Consider the following 26,631-nt stretch of genomic DNA (forward strand, 5'->3'; position numbering starts at 1 on the left):
TAATCTGGATTTAATATGTGCTTATGCAACTTAAAAAGTGAAACGGTGACAGTAAAAATCACACAGGGTTGGGGGGATTTTAAAGCTGATACAGTTTATTAAACGTTATATATCGAATACAATACATATGAGATCTTTTTTGGCACCCAAAAAAATTAATAAATATGTTCTCGTTAAGTCAGTGATTCTACATCTAAATAAATAAACAAACCATAACTTACTCTTCAATAAATATACATAATTTGTTATATAGATGCATTGCATCAATGTTTATTGCAGTTGGTTAACAGTGTCCAACAGTGCTTAAACTGAAAGGCTCTGTGTGTGTGTGTGTGTGTGTGTGTGTGTGCACTGGGTTAACAGGACGTCCCACTGCAGCAGGTGGAAAGAGACTGAGGCCATATGGACGGGTAGATGAACTCAGACACTGCAGTTACTCCAAAGAAAGTAAACGAACAAACACGATTAACCGTGACTGACAGATTTAGACTTCAATGGAATATACAACACTATTTCGATCAGACAGGAGTGCATGTTTTGTTATTACTCTGCTTGATTTTTGATATCATGTGGAATTATTTTGTCCACTTAAAAAAGTGAAACTGTGCAATAAATACATTAGCAAGCTGTTTTGATCAGACCAGACGGTTATATTTTTGTTTGTAATAATGTAATCAAGTTGAGTCAGTCAAATGAATACATTTCTTGGACTTGAATAAGATCAGTCAGTTTAAATGTTAAAATTTTTAGGTGTATTATTTTTTTCACTATAAAGAGTTCACTCATCATCATTAAAGAAGATATTCGAGAAATGTCTTTTCCAAAACCACCAAAACATTCTTCAGAATATCTTCTTTTATGTTCCACAGAAGAAAGGAAGGACATTTAGGGTGAGTAAATCATGACTGAAATTTCATTTTTAGCCGAACCATCCCTCACATCCCATCCCAACATATAGCTTAGACAGTTTTGCATATGGTATTTGCTTATGAATGTGCAATTCTGAGGTGAAGTAGATACTATTTCATAACAATTGTTCTAGTTCAGCATGCTAAAAGATTCGTACAACCATAAACATGCACATTACTACATTAGTGTATTGCATAAATCTTCAATTTGGTTTTATATATATTTTTGTCCATATGTGAAAACAAACTAATGTACAAAATAAGTTTGTATTAATGTTTGTTACAGTAGCACACAGTCTTTACACTTTTGTAAGCACATGGTTTGTTAGGTTTTAAGGCCGGGCGTTTATTAGGGCTTAAGTCTTGTCCTGTAATTACATCAGTGCTCTAATGAACTGATCAGACTTACATGTGGCTTAAAGGGTCACTCAACTGCTTCCTGAGTACAAGACATTGATTTCAACTCTCATTTCGATTCATCGTACTTCAGTTATATACTAAATTCTCTTCTTAGTCGTAAAAAATATTGTTCTGATGACTGTTGCATGCAATTATCGCATTTGCAATCTGTTGACATCATGTGTACGTGTCTTATTGCAGCTGTAATCCACTAAGTATAGCATTATATAATGTTATTATAAAGTATTATTTTTATGTCAACGCAGACATGATTGACTACAGAAAGTCGAAACGAGTGGTTAGTTTAACTAGTTTCTGTGCTTGTTTAACACCTGATCACAGGAGATTATTCTGGTGGAGTTTAAAAGCTAAAATCAGGACACTTTTGCAGGTAGGTTCTTCCCACTTTAGTTCTCTGTATTTTTTGCCAAGGCCTGACAGGAGCTAAGTGGATTAGACTCTTCTGTGATAGGATTTACACAAACGAAGTGGATTTGGTCAGGTTAACTAAGGGAAGACCTCAGGCACGGATTTCCTGACACCGACTGCTGCTGAGAGGTTACCTTCAATTCCAACTTTTACCATTTACAAAATCGGCATTTGTATGATACTTAGCATTTGAATATCTGTTCAGAATTTAAAAGGCATGTGTAATCCAGCCTTTAGCAGATTATTAGGTTCTCTTTTATTCTTTATACATCATTTTTGTATAATTATTATAATGTTTAAAAATTTCAAATGCTGGGTTTTCTTTTACAGAGCAATGTTGACTATATCAAAGCTGAGGTAGATGTTCAGTTTAACTTGTATGTTTATTTGAACTTGATTTGTGGGAATGTTTTGACTTTGAATTGTCAGAGTTGAAACCTTTCAGAGCTGCAGGGATCATTTACAGGTCGGTTACACAATGAGGAAGTTTTGTTCAGCACTGGGTGTGCCTTTGTGTACTTGCTTTGTTAACTGAAGCCCTGAATGAATTTTCTGGAGATTTTCTCCATTGAAACATTGAGCTCAACATCTGTCAAACATTTCAAGCTATTTGAAGTAGACCCACGAAGGCAATAGAAACAAGATATACAGCAGCATCTCATTAGCAACGAATAAACATGAGGATAATTATTATTTGCTTAATATAATTTCCATTTCTCTTCATCAGGACTGGCAGAAGTGTCTGAGGAGAATCTGTCAGCCCAGTATTTTTCATGAAGGCAATGCAAGACATTCGCTCTTGCCTCAGTGCTTTAAGCCCAGAAGATTTTCTTCTCGGAATCAAGGGTCTGTAGTTTTCAGAGATTAAAACATGCTGTGTATGACCCTCGATGTCAGACGCATCTGCATGCTTTGGCTGAAAACTCTTGAATTGTGTGGTATTTATTGAAGTTATCGAGGAAGGAGATGTCCTCCTCGTATGCGGTGGGCCGACAGCAGGGGCTGTGGCGAGCCTTGTCCTTCTGCTCCTTTGTTAGCAGCCGTGAGCGCTTCATGAATGCCAGCGTCAGGTCATAGTTCTTGCGACTAGTAGTGCACTTTCCGCTGCAGTAATGGAAGACTATAGTCTCGTCACTGACGTAGCCCAACCCCAGCTGACTGACTGTCACCTCCACCTCCCGCAGCGAGCAGGGTTTGGCTTGCTTTTTAGCCCGTTTAGTCCTTTTGCTCTGCTGGGCATCTCTGCGAGCTTTCCTTTCCACCAGTGTCCTGATGACCTGCTTCAACTCACCCTCTGTGAAGACCTGGAAGATCTTCATGACTGAGATGGAGAAAAAAGGAGGGTTAATTATTTTTTTAGCATTTAGCATGCCAAAAACATTAGCATTAGGGTTAGGTGCATGATTATTTTAGGGTGCATTTGCGGTGCCTTTTATGGTAATTTTTTATTCATAAAGTTTTCATGTTATAATCAGATGAATTTAATATTACATAAGTAATGGTTTAATACTTATTCCTTTGAAACAAGTTTGCACTTGAAGTCACACAGAACAGAATGTAATGTTGTATATTTTAATTTAGTTAACAAGCCAACTGGGTTTAAAACTATCTTAAAATTAATTACAAATAAAATAGAATCAACCAGTTCATTCTATGAATTAAATATTCAAAGATTAAATGGGGATTCATGAACATGCCCGTAAAGTTGTTCATACATGATATTTATGTTTTAGATGCTGTCAGGTAGAACCACATTTTATGTGAAACACGTATGAATACTCATGTGATAATGTTAAGAATCCTGTTTGTAAACATTTTTTTTTTCTCAGTTTTGTTTGGTTACCACAGTGGCATAAAAGTACAAACTTTAAAATTGAAACTGCAGGGAATATTGGTTATCAGATTTAAAATTAAATTCTCATGGAATTCTGTTTGTGTGAAGTTAGACTTAAGCCCGGGAAGCCTGCTTGATGAATGCAGTCTATGTAAACAGTGATAGGCTACGTTATAAAGAACTGCAGACACAACACAAGAGAACATAAGGGCTCATCATGATCTTACATTCTGATACGAGAGAGTTTCCTCCGTCAGCTGATCGAATCCTCCGTTGCCGCCGACCTACCGCAACAGTAGATGACGAATTGCTGGGTGTAAATGAAGATGATGGAGGTGAAAGTGATGAGGATGAAGCTCTGCGGTGGGGAGGAGGGGGCGGGGCTCGGGAAGAGGGAGTGGTTTTAAAGATGAGCAGGAGAAGCGCAGCACCACAGAGAATCAGGCCGATGGCAGCAAACTTCCATAACTTCATCTTAGAATGAGAAGCATTGGGCCCCTGCAAAAAAACCAAACATCCATCACTCAAAACCAAACACTGTATGACTGTTTGTTATTCCATTGAGATTTTGGCATCACATATTTAGACAAGTAGGCTAAAGCCAGAAACATTAGATGTGATTTTCATTTCATCAGAATATTCACTACAACTGAATAGCTATCAGTGGAGAAAGATGCTTTTGCATCTACATGCCAACTAGCAGTCATTAGAGTATCAGTAGAGGCTCTGCTTAATATCTGCTAACACTTTTTTTGATGCTCCCACAACAGACACTCTACTGACTATAAGTAACTTTACAAGTACATGTCTACTTTTTCTACTAACACTTAACTAACAGTCTACTAATACTCGAATAAGAGTCATGTAGCTGTGAAGTTACTTCTTGTTAGTAAAATGTCTAAAGTAGACTAACAGAAACCTACAGTATAACATGCTTTTTTTGGTCACTAAATAGGGGTCTAATAATGATTTACTAACTGCTAAAGCTAACCACCTGGCCAGTGATAAGGTAGTTTGGCTAAAATAACTCATTTGTTCCTTTAAGCTGCTCTACCATTGAAAACTGACCATGATAAAAGCAGGCCTATAATTCAGTCCGTATAAGCTCCGAATGCTCAAGCCATTTGTGACCCTGGAACACAAAACCAGTCTTAAGTCGCTGGGCTATATCTGTATCAATAGCCAAAAAAACATTGCATGGGTCAAAATTATAGATTTTTCTTTTATGCCAAAAATAATTAGGATATTAAGTAAAGATCATGTTCCATTAAGATAGTTTATAAATGTCTTACTGTAAATATATCAAAACTTAATTTCTGATTAGTAATATGCAATGCTAAGAACTTCATTTGGAAAATTTTAATGGCTATTTTCTCAGTATTTAGATTTTTTTGCACCCTCAGATTCCAGATTTTCAAATAGCTGTATCTCAGCTTATATATTCAGCTTTCAGATTACGTATAAATCTGAATGTTGAAAAATTGACCGGGTTTTGTGGTCCATGGTCACATTTGAGAGAAAGAGCTTGCAGGCTGGCTAATTAATATTAACATTACTATATATTCCCTTTTCATTTAAGATACAAAGCTTATACAATAAAACGTTGGGAATGTGTATCTCGCTGTCCATAAATAATTTATTTGCCAAATGATATTTTCTGTAAAACTCTGCCAGTTGAGGAAGGATGTGGGTGAGTGGATCCATAGCAGCTTTGGACCCGGGGCTATATTGCTATGATGTTGCTGTTGTTTCAAAAAGCAAATTTTGAAAGTCCTCTAAAAACATATCTTTATATATATATTTTTGGCATAGATACAGTATATTGAAAGTACACATTATTTGGCAACATGTTTGAGCAAACTAATCCAGTACTAAACCTGCATATTTTGTATGTCTCCCTCATTTAACACACCTGATGCAACTCATCAGCTCATTAATAGATTCTGCAAGGCTTGAACCGGGTGTGGCCTATGAGGGAGACATACAAAATGTGCAGTGGTTGGGGGGTCCCAGGACAGGTTTGACAAGCACTGAACTAATCAATGTGTAAATCGACACATGCCATGGTGTTGCTATTGGTGGTCTCTAATAAATTAATAAGTTACATTAGCATACCCGGTTGAAGAGGTCACTGCTCGCCACTTGGAAAAAGACAAAAATAATGTGGCAATGCTAAAAATTAGCAAACCTACTGGAAGATGCACACTGGCTCCTACTGCACGACAATGGCAAAAATGGCAGACAGGAGGAGTGGTGGAGAAACCTGTTTGAAAACAATCATTATTTTTGTCAGTTTTGTTTGGTGAACACAAAAGTGGAGAGCAGAAATGTTAAAGTTTAAAAAGCAGGTCATATGGGTTTTTTAAAAATATCTCTTTTGCAGTTTTGCAAAAGTTGTTAATCAAAAAAGTGCATGATAAATAAAAATATTGTCTCTCAAAAGAGAGAGTTGACTCAGAGTCGCCTTAATGAGTCGTCATATTTTCGAATCATTTGCCTGTTACCGGTATACGTCACTGGGAAATACATTTGCATAATCCCCGCCTGTCTGCGAAATACGAACAGAGTCTGACCTGCCCACAAACACTTCCCCTAGTTAGTATGTTAACATCATGTTTATGAAGCTGTGTTCAAGGATACCACAGAAATACAATTCAAACCTTTTGTTGTGTGCTTGTCATTTTATCAAGGACTGCTTCTCTAATCTTGGCTTTTATCTTTGTTGGCTTCTAATCGTCTTAATTTGGACTAACAAGCTCTCCGAACCACTACCTGTAAGTAGTACGATTGATACGTTAGGTGCACATTTTCAATTGAGTGCTCAAAATATCAAGTGTTTGTGCTAATATCTGATGTATACCTAGTGCAGCATTAGGTTTCCAGGTTCTGGTTAAAAGTTAAAACAGTCTTTTGTCCATCGTTCTTCAAACATTACAGTAGACATATTTTGGTTTACAAACTATATTGTTTAATCAGTTAGTTACGTTAGGACTTGGCTAACGTATCCACCATTATTGGTTTAATCGTGTACAGTTTAGCAGCTAAACTTTAGCTGTGGGCACAATTTGCTTGCATATGTGATTTTGTATTTTATGTCATTTTTATAAGAACGGATTGGAGCACTATATTGTTTTATGTAAAGGTGCTTTGTCAATGGTAGCACTGGCTAACTGGCTCAAGGACTCATCTCTGTGCCAGTCACAACAGGCTTGTCCAGCTGAACAGTCAGAGCAGACTAGACTTATGGAAGGGAGGGGTTTGCTCCGAACTTGCTTTGAACGAATCGTTTCGAAATCACTGGAAAATGACTGTAATATTTAATTTAAACATTTAAACCTGTTGTAGGGGACTCCAACACAATATTAGGACACTTTAAAATACCATATGACCTGCTCTTTAAAACTGAAACTTGGGGATTATTTTGATATGAGATGGAGTTTAGCATTAAATTGGCATGGAATTTTGCTCACTGTGATTCTTTTACCACCACATGTGAGTTTTTTCAATATTGTGCTGATCAGATTGACCTGAGACCATGGAAGAAGACCTTGGGCCAGATTTACTATTAGTTTGCACCAGTATAAACCCTCTTTTGGCGATTTACTAAAGACACGCAATGAAACATTCAGCATTTATTAAGTGTGGACAGTTATTTTTGCGGCTGACCTTATTGCATATGCATTTATAGGAGTTTCCCTTTCAGACGCAAAATTTACTTGGGTTGGGTTGACTGTGTTTCTTAAATTCCACATACTGTATTGTTCAAATAAGCACATTAACATTCACCGTTTTGTCTTTTTTTATTGCTTTGACTTTTTTTTAGCTGCACTGATGGTTGACGGTGATGTTTGACATAATTGTTATTCTCAAATACAGTTCAAGGACAGCAGTCCAACAATTACAGACATGCTGCACTAACAAACGCCAAACCAAATTAAAACATCTTAGATTGTGTATTCAAAATCTTTCAGCTATGTACAAGCAGCCTTGTGCAAACCGAGTTGTTATTCCAAAGATTTCATTCACAGATGTTTGCACAAGTGGTTTCGCCATCTGCAGCTTTTCTGCTCCTCTGTTTATCTCATTCCGGTCGCAGGTCTCAGAGCGCACAGGTGTGGATCGTCCAGCCGTGTCATGTGGCCCAAATCGTCTGTATCCAGAAGATACAAAAACGTTGTTTAATGTTTTAAATTTCAATCTATCAGATGGGGATAAAATGGGAAGCTCCAAGCAAAACTGTTGTGTTTACACTTGGGCCCTATAGAGTCACGCTGATTACAAGCTTCTCGTTTGGCAACTTCGAACAAAGGCCTCCTGTAGTGAATCGATGCATTTTTGTAAGAAAAATATCCATATTCAAAATGTAATTATCACTTTAATGTAGCCTGCACTCACTGTTGTTTTTGGAAGCAGCTCCAGGAGCATGACGTTTGCGGTCGGCGCTGCGCATGCGCCAGTAAGTCTTGTGAAAACCAACGTTTATTAACAGAAGAAAAGGAAGCAAAGTTTCCTTACTTTAGCAAAGGAAAACCAGTCTCCTCTTGGCTTATATCGAAATCCTCCGACATTCTTCTTTACAAATCCTCGTTTTGTACTTTTAATTAGTGACTGTTGTTTTGTTTTGATCTCTCTGCTGCGTTTCCGCGTTCCTCACTTCTGAGCGGTGAATGCGCAAACCCGACCTCCGCCCTGAACTGTTTCCATTTACAACAGTGAGCACAAGCTAGATTCAAGTGATTATTATGTTTTAAATATGGTTATTTTTCTTACAAAAATGCATCGATTCACTATAGGAGGCCTTTGTTCACCCCCCGGAGCTGTGTGAGACACCTTTTTTTATGGATGGGTGCTTTTTATTTAACTTCTTTTGGACTGATGCACTGCAACACCTGCTGAGTGCCATGAAACAGCTTGAAAGCTCAAAGACAATTTTTAATATAACTCCGACTGGATTCGTCTGAAAGAAGGAAGTCATATACACCTAGGATGACTTGAGGGTGAGTAATTTATGACCTGATTTTCATTTTTTGGTGAACTAAACCTTTAATTTCATGTTATTTGCAATTAAATTAAGATGTATTATAGTTTAAATTTAAATTTAATGTAATCAGCTGAACTTTAGAGTGCTTTTTGGACCCACTAAAGTATCTTTGAAATTTGGTTAAAGTGTTCTGCAGAATGTACTGACAAGCATTTATGCTAAACTAAAATATATTTTAATGTAATTTCTATAGAAACTGTCATTTATTTTCATATATATTTGTAGCTATACATTTGTAATGATGAAGTTGCAATTTAGTACATTTAAAATGTATTAACTGTAAATGTAATATTGAATAACACACTAAAGTTAAAATTATAATCAATTACTTTATGTGTTCTTTAGTTAGTAAACAAATCAAAATAAGTATACTTATTTTAAAGGGGTCATATGATGTTGCTAAAAAGAACATTATTTTGTGTATTTTGTGTAATGAAATGTGTTTATGCGGTTTAAGGTTCAAAAAACACATTATTTTCCACAAACTGTATATTATTGTTTCTCCTCTATGCCCCGCTTTCTGAAACGCGTCTGAAAAGCAAGGTGTGCTCTGATTGGCCAGCTATCCAGTGCATTGTGATTTGCCAAATGCCTCAAGCGTGTGACGGAAATGTTGCCATACTGTGATGCCGCGTCCCAGTCAGAACACCGTCACGACGAGACAAAACCAGTAAAACCCATTACAAACGAGCCGTTTGTTGCATCCAGTGGGGACATAATTACGAATTATAATGACTTATACTATCTATTAACGCGCCATGTAAACATAAAACCATGTCTGCATTTGTGATCAGAGAAACGACAAACAACTAACGCTACTCTACACTGCTGAAAACTCACATTTGAATCATCAGTGGCAAATCCTTTACACGTGTAAACGTACTTACAGGCTGTGAGTCAGAACAGCTGGCATTGTAGTCTACTGTCCCAGGATCAGGAAATAGTCTTCCATAAAATGTGCTGCACACATCTGAATATTTGGGTTGACCTGTTCTGGAACAGTGTTGTAAATACAACTTAACCACTGATTTCTAGTTGTGTCCTCTTTTGGAAGGCCAAATAAAGTAGTTTCACTTTCACAACGAAACAGCGTCTCTACAACATGGCGCCAGCAGCAACAGCATGAATCAAAGTTATATGTACTTCTTTCTTTGCGTGAACACTTGGGCAGTGTTATGCAAATCTTCCCACATCGTGACATAGATATGTGGGGGTGTGTTTACAGAGGCATTTTAGGAGGGAGTGGACAAGTCTTAACTTTTATAAAGAATATCTCTTTGCATTTGAGACTTTAGTCTTTGCAACTTTAGGGATCTTATCTATTCACGAATAGCTTGTAACACTCCAAAGAGAAAGGAAACTTGAAATCACATTATATGTCCCCTTCAAGCATGATAAAATATGATTAAAACAATGATTTAAAATATACTTTAATTGATTTAAATTAAATAATTTAAATTATAATTGATAATGATTTAAATTTAATTATTTTTTAAAGCGAAACAGCCATGAACACTTACTCTAAGTGCAACTTAAGTGCCCTTTTAATTCATATTATATTATTTGAAAGATTTTAAGTACAAGTGCACATTCAATACAATAAAGCGCACTTCTTTTCACAAGACCCAACCATGAAAATAACCTAGTATCATTATATGCATTCATTTATTATTATATACATTGATTTCTATATTAAAATTAATTTCTTGTATTTTAATTTTATACATATAATGTATATATGTGGGGGAAAAAACAGCATTGTGAATTTGCCATGCGGTTAATGTCCAAAAAAACAAACAAAAAAAACAAAAAAAACAAGGCACTGTGGTATTTCCTTTAACTTTTAACTCCATTAACTATTAGCCTGAATCCATTGACATAAAGAAATTAAGTGTACAGTGGTGAGAACAATTGTTGCCCCCCTTCCTGATTTCTTATTTTTTGCATGTTTGTCACACTTTAATGTTTCAGATCATCAAACAAATGTAAATATTAGTAAAAGATAACACAAGTAAACACAACACTTATTATTAATAATTATTAACTTATTATTAATTATTAAAAACTACATGGCCCTGTGTGAAAAAGTGTTTGCCCCCTGAACCTAATAACTGGTTGGGCCACCCTTAGAAGCAACAACTGCAATCAAGCGTTTGCGATAACTTGCAATGAGTCTGTTACAGCGCTGTGGAGGAATTTTAGTCCACTCATCTATGTTGTTGTAATTCAGCCACATTGGAGGGTTTTCGAGCATGAACCGCCTTTTTAAGGTCATGCCACAGCATCTCAATAGGATTCAGGTCAGGACTTTGACTAAGCCACTCCAAAGTCTTAATTTTGTTTTTCTTCAGCCATTCAGAGGTGGACTTGCTGGTGTGTTTTGGATCATTGTCCTGCTGCAGAACCCAAGTTTGCTTCAGCTTGAGGTCACAAACAGATGGCCGGACATTCTCCTTCAGGATTTTTTGGTAAACAGCAGAATTCATGGTTCAATTTATCACAGCAAGTCTTCCAGGTCCTGAAGAAGCAAAACAGCCCCAGACCATCACACTATTTTACTGTTGGTATGATGTTCTTTTTCTGAACTGTGGTGTTACTTTTATGCCAGACGTAAATGGGACACCCACCTTCCAAAAAGTTCGACTTTTGTCTCGTTAGTCCACAGAGTATTTTCCCAAAAGTCCTGGGCATCATCGAGATGTTTTCTGGCAAAACTGAGATGAGCCTTTATGTTCTTTTTGCTCAGCAGCGGTCTTCGTCTTGGAACTTTGCCATGCAGACCATTTTTGTCCAGTCTCTTTCTTATGGTGGAGTCATGAACACTGACATTAACTGAGGCAAGTGAGACCTGCAGTTCTTTGGATGTTATTGTGGGGTCTTTTGTAACCTCTTGGATGAGTCGTCGCTGTGCTCTTGGGGTAATTTTGGTCAGCCGGCCACTCCTGGGAAGGTTCTCCACTGTTCCATGTTTTTTCCATTTGTGAATAATGGCTCTCACTGTGGTTCGCTGGAGTCCCAAAGCTTTAGAAATGGCTTTATAACCTTTTCCAGACTGATAGATCTCAATTACTTTCTTTCTCATTTGTTTCTGAATTACTTTGGATCTCGGCATGATGTCTAGCTTTTGAGGATATTTTGGTCTATTTCACTTTGTCAGGCAGGTCATATGTAAGGGATTTCTTGATTGTGAACAGGTGTGGCAGTAATCAGGCCTGGGTGTGGCTAGAGAAATTGAACTCAGGTGTGATAAACCACAGTTTTAACAGGGGGGCAAACACTTCTTCACACAGGGCCATGTACTTTTGGATTTTGTTCTCCCTTAATAATAAAAACCATCATTTAAAAACTGCATGTTGTGTTTACTTGTGTTATCTTTGACTAATATTTAAATTTGTTTGATGATCTGAAACATTAAAGTGTGACAAACATGCAAAAAAATAAGAAATCAGGAAGGGGGCCAACACTTTTTCACACCACTGTAAGTACACTATAATTAGTTTTTAAATGGGTTCTTATTGTTATAAAGGGTTTGTTTCTGTTATAAATGTGTCAAAGCATAAATACACAGTTTATATTTGCTTGTCACATAACATTAACTCCATATGCTTGTGCGTGTGCCAGTGGATGTGCCTTTGCTTGTCTTGCATTTAAAACATTATATTCTTATAGGAATGGTATTTACAGATTCCATTCCCATATGATTCTGTAAGAAAAGTGGCTGGGAAACCAAACAATTCAGCTGCTGAGATCAGGAAATGCCTAGGCCAGTTTTCCAGAGAGTAAGAACTACACCAGACCACACGGACTCAAACGCTTCGGCAGACGTTATTAGAGTGCACTGGGCAATACTACACTCTGCTTCTGCTTCAGGTCCAGAAGAGCATGGGAAGAGGAAGATGCATGGACTGGTACATGACAGGGTTTTGTGTACATGCCATGAATTTCCTGCCAACACTTCACTGTTTTATGCATCAAAATATCACATGGCAGTAACAGAAAACATGTATAAAGACCATTCTGTTGCTGAACACAAAAGAAGATATTTTATGACATTTTGAGCAATGTTGGTAACCAAACAGTTTCTGGTCCCCATTGACTTCCATAGTATTTTGTTCCATACCATGAAGGTGTTTGTTTACTCACATACTTCAGTGTTCAACAGAAGAAAGAAACTCTTGGAACAGGTAAGTAAATGATGACAGAACTGACAACTATTGCTTTAAAATACCAAAACTAATTAGTTGTTTAATCTTAAAATCTAGTTTTAAGGATGCAGGTACAAAACACTTGTATTTGAATGTACTCTATTGTTTTGAGCTGTGGAAAGAGATGGGCCAGTCTGATATCAAACAGGAATACAGTGAACTGGATTTCCAAAAATACAGTGGGTGGCCTTAAAGTCTCATTGGTCTGCGGATGCTTATGTCAGAACACGTTGCAGCAAAAGTCAGCAAATGAGATAGCATAATGACATATACTCTTACTATTTATGCCATATAAAGATAGTAGTCTATAGTGACTTAATGGGAGTTAATGGGAGGTCTTCATAAAAAAAAATACAGGCTACTAGTTGGTGTGTGCGTGTGTAAATCTGGAATTTGAATGTGAGTAATGATGATTCATAACCTCTGTCTGGAACACAATTTCATTTGGGGTCAGTCAGATTTTTTAATGCTTTTGAAGTCTCACCAAGGCTGCATTTATTGGATACAGTAAAAACAGAAAAGTTCTTAAATAATATAACAATTTAAAATAACTGATTTCTATTTGAATATATTGTAAAATGTAATTTATTCCTGTGATGGTAGCAGTAAATGGAAATGGAAGTCGTCTATTATGGTTCACGAGACTGCTTACACTCACTGACTAAGTGAAAGACAGACTATTCTTTCAGTCTTGTGTAAACAAACCATAACTAATAACCCTCAAATGAAATTTAGAAAAACTGCCTCTTTGTTTTATTCTCAGGCATCAGACATAGACTCCAGCCAGGATACACCCTACACAAATCACACTATTAAGCACACCGTCTCCTTATTAGGAAACAGACGATTGTTCTGAGCGGCCTTTGAAGGCATGGCATTTTAAATGTGTATTCTTTGTAAGGGAAGTTGACCTGAGCAGATCTGTGTTTATGGAACATTCAAAAGCAAATTGTCTAGTCAAGTGGCCACTCAAACATGGCCACAATAGCATCCCAAGAGCCAGCTTTCCTAAGAATGAGAGAGAAAATAGAAATACCTCCATCACGTTCTGATATTCGGATTCTGTCTGTTGGCTTGTTGAAGTTCTGCTGATGTCATTTCCGCTCTAGCCATTATATACTTGGATCTTGTATACTGTATGACCCTCAAGCTCCAATGTCTTTAATAAAACACAAGGTCTTGTCATTTCAATGTTTTAGAAAAGATCCTTAAATCTGCGTACGGTAGAATGGTCCACATGGAGACAACTGAACATTTGTACTATAATGAAATATTAGCAAAATATATGTTGCTTTAAGTTATCTTGTCAGAACAGATGGCTACATTTTTCATAATGGTGTAGCTACCAGCAGGTCCTGATTGCTAATGTGAACTAGACAATATTTGGCCCACCAAAATACAAATTAAAAAAACTGTATGCACCTTTAAAGTAACTAATGTTTTTATTATTATTTTAATTTGAACCTTAATTATTATTTTTAATTTTGAATTATTTAAATTTTTCATTTTCAAACTTATAATCAGAAAGCTTTTATTTTGGCGGGTTGCTGTAATTATATGCGCTTCCAGGTTTAGCACTGCTGCTGTAGAGCGTCAGTAGGCGCATTTCCATTACCCTTCAAAATACGCAAATTGAAATTGAAAATTGAAAATACGCTTAATGGAAATGCGTCAATTTTGCAAAAAGGCCCATATATCGCAAAAAAAAAATTATGCTCGCTTTCGGTGGTTTTTCAGGCAATGCGAAAAAGGAATAATTCGCAAAACTGCAATGGAAACTTTTTTTGTTTTTTTTGTTCACATTTACAGGTCACATGGCGTATGTAAAAAGTCAAAAAATCTTTCTTCAATGTACTATAACCTCCAAGAAACACTTCATATGTGGCCGCTCTCCAGTATAAGGGGTTTTCCCTACCATTAATGCTCAGACTATTTACATAGCACACGTCTGCGGTTCAGTGTGGCTCTGATAAAGCCACTGAAGCTGACTGCGGCCACTCTAGTCAATGCTTGTGTTTATTCAGCGTATTATTTTTTTGTTTTAGTCATTTTAATACTTCAAGGTTATTGATTTCACTTGCAAAGACAACACTTCTAATTCTCAATTGTTTTTTAATCTAACATTTATATTTACATCCTTGAACATAGAAAAGGTGAGAAACTTCACGATTGAAACAGAAAAACAGGATGTCCAGGTGAAATACTCTTTTACTCAATAGTTGCATCACACTGTTTTTGTTTAAGCTTAAGAAATATTTTTAAAGCAAGTTTTATCAAAACAAAACAAGTCAAATCAGCTCATGGAGGTATTAATGCTAATGCCACCCAGTTGAGCAGCAGAGATGCACTACATTTTACTACTTTACCTATAAGCAGAGGGTATGATCCTCAGCATTCCTACACCAAAGATGCTTTTCTTTTCATAAGTAAACAATATAAATATTATATATTAAATCTGATTTGTAATTTTACTTCAAATCAGACTAGCCCAAGTTTTAACAAAAATAATTCAGATATATAACCTCTTTTTAAACAGGATGAGACTGTTATTTTAAACAATTCATCCATGTGTCTCTACCTATATTTCTGCCAAACTCCAAGAACATACCTGTACATTATAGCCCTGCGTGGGACTGTAAAACTCCGACTGTTCATAATCCCACTCCTGCCTGTTCCGGCTGAATTTCTGAGCATTACCGCCTGCATGTTCTGCCTCCGCAATTTTTGTGTCCATTCCCACAAGCATTCTAATATCATTTTCATTCATCTGTGAGTCGCTATCAATATGCCGGGTATTGAACTTGCTTTTGAATGAGTGCTTGCTGTTCAATTTATTTTTGATTTCACGATCACTCATACTCTGTGTAAAGGCAGCAGATCTTACAAGATAAGATAGTTGTCAATGTGCTCAGGATAGGTTAAGCAGCAAATCCTCCAGCATAGTCTTGTCAGTCATCTCTCCTTCGGGGTTCTCAACTCTGGTCCTCATGGTCCACTTTCATGCAGAGTTTGGCTCCAACCTTGATCAAGCTCTCCTGCCTGTAACTTTCTTGTAATCCTGAAGACCTTGATAAGCTTCTTCAGGTGTGTTTGATTAGGGTTGGAGCTAAACTCTTCAGGAAAGTGGGCCTCGAGGGCCAGAGTTGAGAACCCCTGAGCTGAAAGGTTTGAAATATTCAGTAAATTACATTTGACTGAAAAACTTGTATTGAAATATACAAGCATTTAGCATTCTACCTATGACAAAACTGCACTAGATATTAAGTTTTGTGAAGGGGGCCACTGGTAGGAAGCCTTTTAGTTGTGTTTATGATCAATGCACATAGCAGTGACTGTAAAATATGTATTTTAGGAATGGAAATGTCATATTTTGAGTTTTGATATTTGGGATATGGTCATTGCCCTACTTTGGGCTATTTTTGATTGGCCACTGAGCTAGTTTTGTCACACAGACCTGACAAACCTGGCGAACCTTGCTGTTTGGAGCAGAGCAGATGCTTTCAGTTTACAGTAGTGTATGTTTTCAAACTGAACTAAAATTACTGCAGCAAGCCTAGTGTTTATATAACTCCATTGTTCTTGTTATGTGGCAAATCGTGGGAGCAGGCCCACCATCACGTGAAAGATTTGCGTTGGGTCCCACAGGATCCCAATCCCATTGCAGCCCTGTATTAAACATACTATTCACAGCAGTTTCAGCTGGAAGGAACACTAGAGGCAGTAAAACACACACAACTTCTATTCTCTTTTACACAAATTATGATTACGAGCAGATTATTAATTAATAAAGACTTATTTTTGCCTGGTTCCTTGCACAATACCATGTTATGACCTCAAAATATTTTTACCATGGTGGATTATTTATGAACCAATTAATTTTGACATTTGCATCACATAATCAGCTCCATTTGTAAGGATTTTCTGATATAGTAAACTTGCTTGGTAGCCCACCTGGTACAGCACAGGAATTGAGTTTGACACCCCTGCCATAGAGCGTAAACTGGACATTTTATTTCTGAACTGCCACGATATGTACAACAAACGTAATAAAACATTGCTAGATTCATGTTCATCTGTTTTGGATTAAACTGAACGTGCTTTTAGTGCCACATACTGGACATGTCACTTTGAAAGTGTCGCAAAATATGCAAAAAGCAACATACTATTTTTCAGAAATGAACTTGGGTTGAAGGTTTCAAAAGCAGACTGGATATGTTAAATTGCCTATACCTTTACAATTATAGCCATGAACTATGATTTGCTTCTAGCTAGTTGGTTGCAGGCATTATTATGGGAGTAAATGATTGGACAGAAATCTGAGGAGTGCAACATGAGTCATCAATATTTTTTCTCTGTTTTTTTTTTTCTCTCAGAGGAGAAAGTCTATTTTTTTCATGAACTTTCTAAAGGTTAAACATTTAGGAGTGCACTGGCCGAAGACATAAAAGCAAACATACCCATGGACTTAAATCCACAAACAATTTTTATTTCACTGGAACAAAATACTTGTTCCCTGAGACAACTATAAGTTTATGTGTTCACAGCTGTGGTGGAAAGAGTACTAATAAAGTGTACTTAAGTAAAAATATTGCTACTTAAGGAATAATTTACTTGAGTACAAGTAAAAGTACTGAAAAATAATATGACTCAAGTAAGAGTAAAAAAGTAGTTTGCTGAAAAACTACTAAAATTACTGCATTACAAAGTACTTTAGTATTATTTTTCTATTTTTACCCAAAATGAGACGTGATGTGAGCATTATGGAGCAGGGTTAACCCTAATCCTAACACTCATGTACTTTAATGTCTGTTTCACAAGTGAGACCCAGCTGTATTACTACAGCTGAATAACATGCAGATAAAGACGCTTTGACTGATGAAATGTGGAAGACAATAAACACACAACTGCAATGCAAGGCTAACTGACATAGCATATATCCCAGTATAGAATTAAAAAATATATATATATATATATATATATATTTTCTGTCTCACTGTGATAAGAAGCAACATGGAACCACAGAAGCTTACTGTTTCAAACACGGCTGATGTTATACAGTGATTTTGGAGCAAAACATGACAATAGTCACATAAAATCATTTGTATTCTATAATTTTAAATGTATTACCTGGTAATGACATGAATTTACTTTTATTTTTTAAACTACAGCAATAGCGGTATGCCTATGTCCATATTAGGGATTTCCTGCATGTCATAAGTTATTATATATTACTTCTACTGGGCCATTTTGGACTTTCTGCGCAAGAGCGCCCCCAGGCTTCAAATATGAATGAAACATGCACTGCATGAGAGTGTTTAGTGCTCAGTAATGTTCATATCATCTGGTTTTGGATATGAATAAATCATCTGGTCATACATAGACCATCTAGTTTCTTCGCCCATGTGCTCACACATCCAAAGCACGCACACAGAAAAAGTTATTTAAAATGCATCTGATTTACAGATAAATCATACTTGATCTATCAGCCAGATGCATGTAAAAATGAATGCACTTTTATTTCACTGTTGTTGTTAATGTTGAGGTTATTTTAGCTTCGTACTTTTAGTTTAACTGTAATGTTAAAGAGGGCAATTTTTACCATTTAACTGAAATGTGTGCATGTATTTTAGACACTTACTTTGATCTTCCTCGATCCATGCAATAATTCTATCAACAGAGTTTCTATTTACTTATACTGCTCTGTGCTCTGGTAATATCAATGGTATGACCCATTTCAGGAGCCGACAAAATTACGATTTAAAATCAGAGCATAGCTCACATTCACTAAAATATTGAAACGCTATGCTGATTCAAAACGACACCGCCGGTGATAGACAGTCAAAACTAAGTGTGGTTTGAACGCCCCGCCCCCACAGCTGAACTGTAAGTTTTGATTGGTTTTGCACCAGAGTCAGACCTGTCTGTTATTGACTGAAGTGCAGGGCTCCACCCCAGAAGTTTGAAAAGTGCTGTCAAACGCCGGCTCGCTCTTTTCTCCATTGGCAACTCCTTTGTCCAATTATTATTTTTTTTAAGTAAAAGTACCACAATTTAATTATACCCAAGAAAGTAGAAAAAAATAAAACAAATTTAATCAAGTACTATAACGAGAGTATTTGTAATTAGTTACTTTCCACCTCTGGTTCACAGGTTAATTACTTTTAAAAAAAATGTGGCACTGCCAGTCATTGTGCTCAACCAGCCCGAAACACGTGGCACGTAGGAGGAGTGTTTGGGAAACTTTCATTACTTTTGCAATTACATTTGGTGACGCTAGTGACCCAGAAATTACACACCTCACTTTTTAAATACTATGATTAGTCCATGTAGAAATGAAGCATTTAGATGAATATGTTCTAGTGTAATGTTTCTTAAATGTTATTCAGACTGACGAAGCTCTGCCTCCATCCTAAGCAATGCAAAGTCAAGTCCAAGTCAAATGACTATACAAAGGGTGGATGTTTCTCTTTATATGCAGAGTCAGAGGAAGTTGAGGTGCTAAAAGCAGGACAAAATCAATCACTCTACAGCTCTCGGCTTGTCTTCTGATGTGCGCAACTGTGTTAGGTCTCCTCATGTCTCTGGCGTTGTGTTTAGTGGCCTTGATCACTACACACTAAACAACAGTATAAAACTCATGGAAAATGAACAGATGCCTCTTAAATTAAACACAACCACCCTGATGTTTATCAGCTATATTATGAATGGCTCAAATTCAGCACATTGTTTATTTTTGCAGTTAGGGATGGGAGTGTAACATAAGAGCTTTGTGCTGATTGTGTTAATGAATGGCAAATACATGAGACATGCATGAATGGGATGTTTCATATTGCAGTCTTAAACACAATGAATCTCAGAAGCTCCCAAGAGGAGCATAAAGAGGCTTTTAAAAATCTTGAAGATGTGGAGACACTAAAAACTCTCAATAGACCTTAACACACACTGGGAAAAACTGCAGTGCCTTTAGGTGATTGCTTACATATGTCCACATCAATCAACTGATTAAAAGCACCCTTCCCTGCAAGTGGGAACCATAATTTTTTTAGGTTTAATATAAAATAATATTAATTATTATTAAATAATTATGTTTTTTTTCTTTCATTTATTCAAACTTTAGTAATACAATTTAATTAGCAACAACATTTATTTATATGTCTCTAATGTCATGCTGCCCTTCTGAAATATGGCCATTTATAAAAAAAAAAAAAAAACGTCACTCTGATTCAGGAATAATGCTGATTTCATTGATCTTTTGGACATTAACATTAACACTTTTTGATGTGCAAATGGATATTTTCCACAGAACAGAAGTTAGTAGATTGAAGTTTTGCCATTGGATGTAAAAGCACACTGTTACACACAAAAGACATAAAACCTGAGTTTGAGGTAGAGTGGCCATCTGTCCAGTTTTAGGTCAGATAGTCCGGTGTTGAAATACAATGTAGGTATACTGAGACAGATGCTCATTTGTCCTCCTTTTAAGATTGTTAAGATTTAGCGTTTTTGAACGAATCGGTTAAGTCAATGATTCAATAAGCCGTTCATAAAGACAGTTGCTGAATTCAAAACTACAAACCCGATTCCAAAAAAGTTGGGACACTGTACAAATTGTGAGTAAAAAAGGAATAATTTACAAATCTCATAAACTTATATTTTATTCACAATAGAATATAGATAACATATCAAATGTTGAAAGTGAGACATTTTGAAATGTCATGCCAAATACTGGCTCATTTTGGATTTCATGAGAGCTACACATTTCAAAAAAGTTGGGACAGGTAGCAATAAGAGGCAGGAAAAGTTAATTGTACATATAAAGAACCGCTGGAGGACCATTTTGCAACTTATTAGGTCAATTGGCAACATGATTGGGTATAAAAAGAGCCTCTCAGAGTGGCAGTGTCAATCAGAAGTCAAGATGGGCAGAGGATCACCAATTCCCCCCAATGCTGCAGCGAAAAATAGTGGAGCAATATCAGAAAGGAGTTTCTCAAAGAAAAATTGCAAAAAGTATGAAGTTATCATCATCTACAGTGCATAATATCATCCAAAGATTCAGAGAATCTGGAACAATCTCTGTGCGTAAGGGTCAAGGCCTGAAAACCATACTGGATGCCCATGATCTTCAGGCCCTTAGACGGCACTGCATCACATACAGGAATGCTACTGTAATGGAAATCACAACATGGGCTCAAGAATACTTCCAGAAAACAACATTGTCGGTGAACACAATCCACCGTGCCCATTCGCTGTTGCCGGCTAAAACTCTATAGGTCAAAAAAGAAGCCATATCTAAAACATGATCCAGAAGCACAGGCGTTTTCTCTGGGCCAAGGCTCATTTAAAATGGACTGTGGCAAAGTTGAAAACTGTTCTGTGGTCAGACGAATCAAAATTTGGAGTTCTTTTTGGAAAACTGGGACGCCATGTCATCCGGACTAAAGAGGACAAGGACAACCCAAGTTGTTATCAGCCTGCATCTCTGATGCTATGGGGTTGCATGAGTGCGTGTGGCATGGGCAGCTTACACATCTGGAAAGGCACCATCAATGCTGAACGGTATATCCAAGTTCTAGAACAACATATGCTCCCATGCAGACATTGTCTCTTTCAGGGAAGACCTTGCATTTTCCAACATGACAATGCCAGACCACATACTGCATCAATTACAACATCATGGCTGCGTAGAAGAAGGATCCGGGTACTGAAATGGCCAGCCTGGAGTCCAGATCTTTCACCCATAGAAAACATTTGGTGCATCACAAAGAGGAAGATGCGACAAAGAAGACTTAAGACAGTTGAGCAACTAGAAGCCTGTATTAGATAAGAATGGAACAACATTCCTATTCCTAAACTTGAGCAACTTGTCTCCTCAGTCCCCAGATGTTTGCAGACTGTTATAAAAAGAAGAGGGGATGCCACACAGTGGTAAACTTGGCCTTGTCCCAACTTTTTTGAGAGGTATTGATGCCATGAAATTTAAAATCAACTTATTTTCCCCTTAAAATTATACATTTTCTCAGTTTAAACATTTGATGTCATCTATGTTGTATTCTGAATAAAATATTGAAATTTGAAACTTACACTTCATTGCATTCTGTTTTTATTCACAATTTGTACAGTGTCCCAACTTTATTGGAATCGGGATTGTACATACTAATGACTACTCTCACTATTTTTAGCATATCTTTTAGCATTTTTAGTATCTTTTTCATATCATGTTTTATCTTTTCATGTCAGAACTAGATGCTGGAAAATCAGCAAGTCACTTGCTTCATTCCTGAAAGAATCAGCTGTTTTTAACATTGGTTGAATTTGTAAATCAATGATTCACCTATTAAGACTTATTTGCCGCCACCTACTGGTGGTTTTGGTTTCATATTTAAAGTATCATTTCATAGTTCAGTTATATTTAACATACTGAGCTCCTAACTTTATATACGAATTATAACTGCATTGTAAATGCATTCATGGCTTCTCTGATCTGCATTGAATAGTCTGTGTGAATACATATAATTGGCACTTCAGATGCAGCTTTTGTGTCACTTCTGCAGTGCAACGATAGATTTTGTTGATAATTATTTCATTGGATTCATTTTATCAAATTGCATTTACAGAGTAAATTTAGGATGAAAGGTGATTCGTCATCTTTAGTAAGGTTAGAAAACTTGCCCTAATAAAAGTAAAAAAAAATGCAAATTAAGGAGGAAAATAGTTTCCGTTTATATCCTGGCTTTTCTGAATCCTGCAAAGTGTACACCGTTTTGGTATAATAGAAATAGCCATCCTAATTTGAAAGGCGCCGCAACTTTGAAGATGTTCTGTGATCTGCAGGAACATCCATTCAGGTGAAGCTGTGTTTCCTTTGGCAGACTGTCATAAACATATCTGGGCAGATTTGTTTTATATAGATAATGATATGGTAGTGATGGATAAGATGTGTTGAAGTACTGCATGACTCACTTGGGCTTTTCTATGAATGATTAATGTAATGGGTCCTGAATTCAAACCACAGGAGCGCACACACAATTATATGGTTTACTAAAAAGATCTGTTCAAACCATTACCCTTCACACAGCTGTGCAATACCTTTGTCAGTCCTGTTTGAAGTGCCAGATACAAATCTGTCCAGATGCAGTTCGGTCAGTTTCAAGAGTGACAATTGCATTTTATAACTGAAAATATATTTTTAGGAGTCAGAACTGGTTTTTGTGAGCAAGTTTGGCACATATGGCATGTCATAAGATATTTTTCACTGTTATTCACACATTTTATAAGATCTTAACAAAGTTGCAGTAGCAAGTAATCCATTCACTGAAAATCTTGATTTATGGTGATTTATCTCATCTGTCCACTTGAGACAAGTCTTAATGTAAACAGGACCTGAGAGAGAAGTTAGATGGGCTGCTTTATCTTTTGCCATTCAGTTCATTGAGCTGACACTACTGAATCTGGCTTTTTGAAAGAACAGAAAATGTTAGAATTTCGTGTTACATGTTGGCTTTGAAAGGACAGGTTGTGTCTAAAGTAAATGCAAGGACAGTTCACATCAATTCTGGGATGTTCATGTCAGTGCACTTTAGTAGGAAGATGACAGACCTCAATCTGTCACTTTTGCTTTGATCTGGCATCTTCTGATGGCAAAAGAAACTCAAATAAGCCAAGACCAAGTGGCTCTTGCCAACACCAAATGCACAAATACAGATAAATAAATAAATGAAGATAAATTAATAGAGATACATAAAAGGCATCATTGTGGAAGATGTGGAAGGCATTGGTAATTCATCACAAAATGTCAGCATGTAAGCTTATATATTGTTTGTTTCTGTATCATTGAACATACTGTAAGCCTATTACTTGTCTACAGAAAACAAAAAAAACAAAACAAAAAAAAAAAAAAAAAAACATAAAAAAGAAACAAAACAAAACAAAACAAAACAAAACAAAACAAAACAAAACGTATTGTATTAAAATAAATGTTAACTGAAATAAATATATAAAATAAAAAATAAAAACATAAACTTATTTTATTTTAGCTAGTTTCCAAGGCAACATTTGTCATTTTCATTGGCTTCCATTAGTTTATGTAAAAACAACTCAAACTAAAACTGAAATAAAAATGTATAGGAATATTTTAAAACATCAAAAACTAATAAAAATTACAAAAACACATAATATAATTACTAAAAAAATATATAAAAATAAAATCAAATTAAAGTGAAATCTTTACAGAGAATGCGTTCGTGTGTTTTTTCATTGTCGGTCTGCATCATTTTTTGTTGTTTTTCAGTTTCTTACACCAAGAGCACTTCGTCTTTTAAGATGCTCTGACAAGTTAAGGATCAAAAACGAAAACTTCTGTGAAACACCTGCATTCCGCTGCACTTCATCCAAATGTTTTTGAACGCACAAATGTGTGTCATGGAAATGGCACCTTATGAAATTTAGCAGTTGTGGTTTTGTATGTTATTGTGGTAACCCTTTTCTTGCAGTGTCCTTGTGTACACTGTACATGTACTTACAGTAACAGTAAATTATGAATAATTACATGCAACTAACTCAATACTTAAATGTAAAATTACACTATAACAAAGGCACCCTAGAGTAACCGTTATCTTAACATCCAAACATCTTCCAGCCTTTTTGCACACACCTGATTGCATTATTTATTTATTTTTGCAAGATTTCTATCTGTTATTGTGTTTGAGAAAATCTCAACTCTTAAGCTGTAGTTAAGCTGAGAGAACAGGATGTGTTCTTACCGTCTACCCGGCTTATCCAGACTCCACAGCGCGTCTGTTCAGCTGACCTCTGGGTAAAAAGGGCATTGATCAATATTCCAACCCTTTCTCTTCAGAGGAGTAAAAAAGTGCTGTAGTTTCTTGCTTTATAGGGACGAATCCCGCGCAGTGTTTATGAAAGATTAGAGGCTCGTCCAGGATACACACTGCATTCCTCAGTTACAGGATCCTTCAGAAATCCAGGGATGCCAAGGGTATAAAAATTATCCAAATATCCTCATTTTGCTTTAAGACATTTGCATGCTATTAAACTTTGGAGACTTTATGCCAAAATGGGGAAAAAAGAAAGAAAATGTCCTCACAATCTCCACTGTGAAAAGTAACCAGCGAGTGCAACTGGTGAGCTTTTTTGGTCAAGGTGTAAGCAAAGTCTTGCGAAAATCACTTTTCAGTAATGTGCTGTCATGTTTTACTTGCGTAAATTGCGGAAAAATAGAAAAGACAGAATACTGTCCTCTCAGTCTGTACTGTGATGAGCAACCAGCCTTAAATAATGAGCGCTGCGAATAGAAACCCATTAGCTGTTCTCCCAGCCAGCATTACACTTTCACACAAAAACGAGTAATTAATGGACATGCCAACCATCTGTCACTCAAAACACCTGCAAACTATTACTCATAAAAATACATACATATATAGATTTGAAGAATCTGGAAGCACTCGTTTACAAAAGCAGCTGTTCATGTGCAGTTCTTTAAATGTTTACTGTGCAGGTCCTTGTCTTACATCCTTTATATACACAACTCCGAAAGAAGTAATCACTTGGAAAACAGCTTCAAACAGATGTTTATCCAACGGATTCCTCTGTAATGATTCATAAAAGTCAGGAAAAGCTGACTGCAAGTTCCTACAGAAGCCAAAATCCCGTCATTCTCTCTTCAAACACGTCCAAATCAGAACGCCAGCGCTTTTCAGAGTTGAATGTTCAGATATGTGATGTGCACCCTACGCCTCATTACAGATGGAGATTACAATCCCAGAGTCAGGTACCTGTCCGACGTGTCCTGTCCTCTCGCTGAGAGTAAACGCCACCTTCTCCCTGATCCTTTCCACACCAGAGGATTAGACGCCTTTGGCAGTTGCTACCTGGTGCGCCACGTAATGAATCAGCTCTGACACTGTGTTCAAGATGAGGGTGTCTGACAGTGAGAGCAGCACTGTGGAATTAGAGATGAGTTTGGTGTGCTGCTGGAGAAAGGGCTGGCTGACTGGAGGAGAGGGAGGGTGTACGGTGGGGGTATTGTGAGGGCAGATGGCATGCGCTTCATCCCCCTCTTTATACCACACACCAGCTCCACCCCCTGGACATTTACCTTCAGCTTAGATATGCTAGAGATGTAAACAAAGCTGTAAAGTCCTGCCAAAATCATACTATATTGTTTATTTCTTAATTACAGTGCAGTGCTGTATTGATATTATTTACACATTGTGGTTTGGGGTTGTACTAAATCACTAAAGGCTGGAATAAACTACATGACTTTTCAAATCTGAACAGGTTTAGAGAGGGAAAACTGGGCATCGTACACTAAATAACTGAGGATCACACACTAAGACACCGCACTGAACTCACTCACAGACAAATGACAACAATACGTTGTAAAATTAGCTCAAAATATAAGACAGGTCTGATTTTGGTATCAATTAGATACCATTATAAAAAGTGAAAGTGACGTGACATACAGCCAAGTATGGTGACCCATACTCAGAATTCGTGCTCTGCATTTAACCCATCAAAAGTGCACACACACAGCAGTGAACACACACCCGGAGCAGTGGGCAGCCATTTATGCTGCAACGCCCGGGGAGCAGTTGGGGGCCCGGTGCCTTGCTCAAGGGCACCTCAGTCGTGGTATTGCCGGCCCGAGACTCGAACTCACAACCTTAGGTTTAGGAGTGAAACTCTCTAACCATTAGGCCACAACTTCCCCACATAGTTTTAGTTGTAGTTTTTGTTAATATTTTGAACTGAAGTTTATGACATGCATGTTCATTTTTGTTAAAGTTTTAGTAATAT

At 36.8% G+C, this 26,631-nt stretch overlaps 1 protein-coding gene across 1 annotated transcript; it reads right to left on the reverse strand.

The window, feature by feature from the left end:
- Positions 1-26,028, reverse strand: LOC109103005 (neurturin-like). The gene is made up of 3 exons (XM_042766110.1): positions 24,579-26,028; positions 3,798-4,068; positions 1-3,057 (listed from the first exon to the last, which is right to left on the reverse strand). Exons 2-3 carry the CDS (start codon positions 4,042-4,044, stop codon positions 2,630-2,632), a joined length of 675 nt encoding a protein of 224 aa, XP_042622044.1. The 5' UTR covers positions 4,045-4,068; positions 24,579-26,028; the 3' UTR covers positions 1-2,629.
- Positions 26,029-26,631: the final 603 nt, after the last annotated feature.

This window comes from Cyprinus carpio, chromosome A11 (assembly GCF_018340385.1).
Source record: "Cyprinus carpio isolate SPL01 chromosome A11, ASM1834038v1, whole genome shotgun sequence".
NCBI lineage: Eukaryota > Metazoa > Chordata > Actinopteri > Cypriniformes > Cyprinidae > Cyprinus > Cyprinus carpio.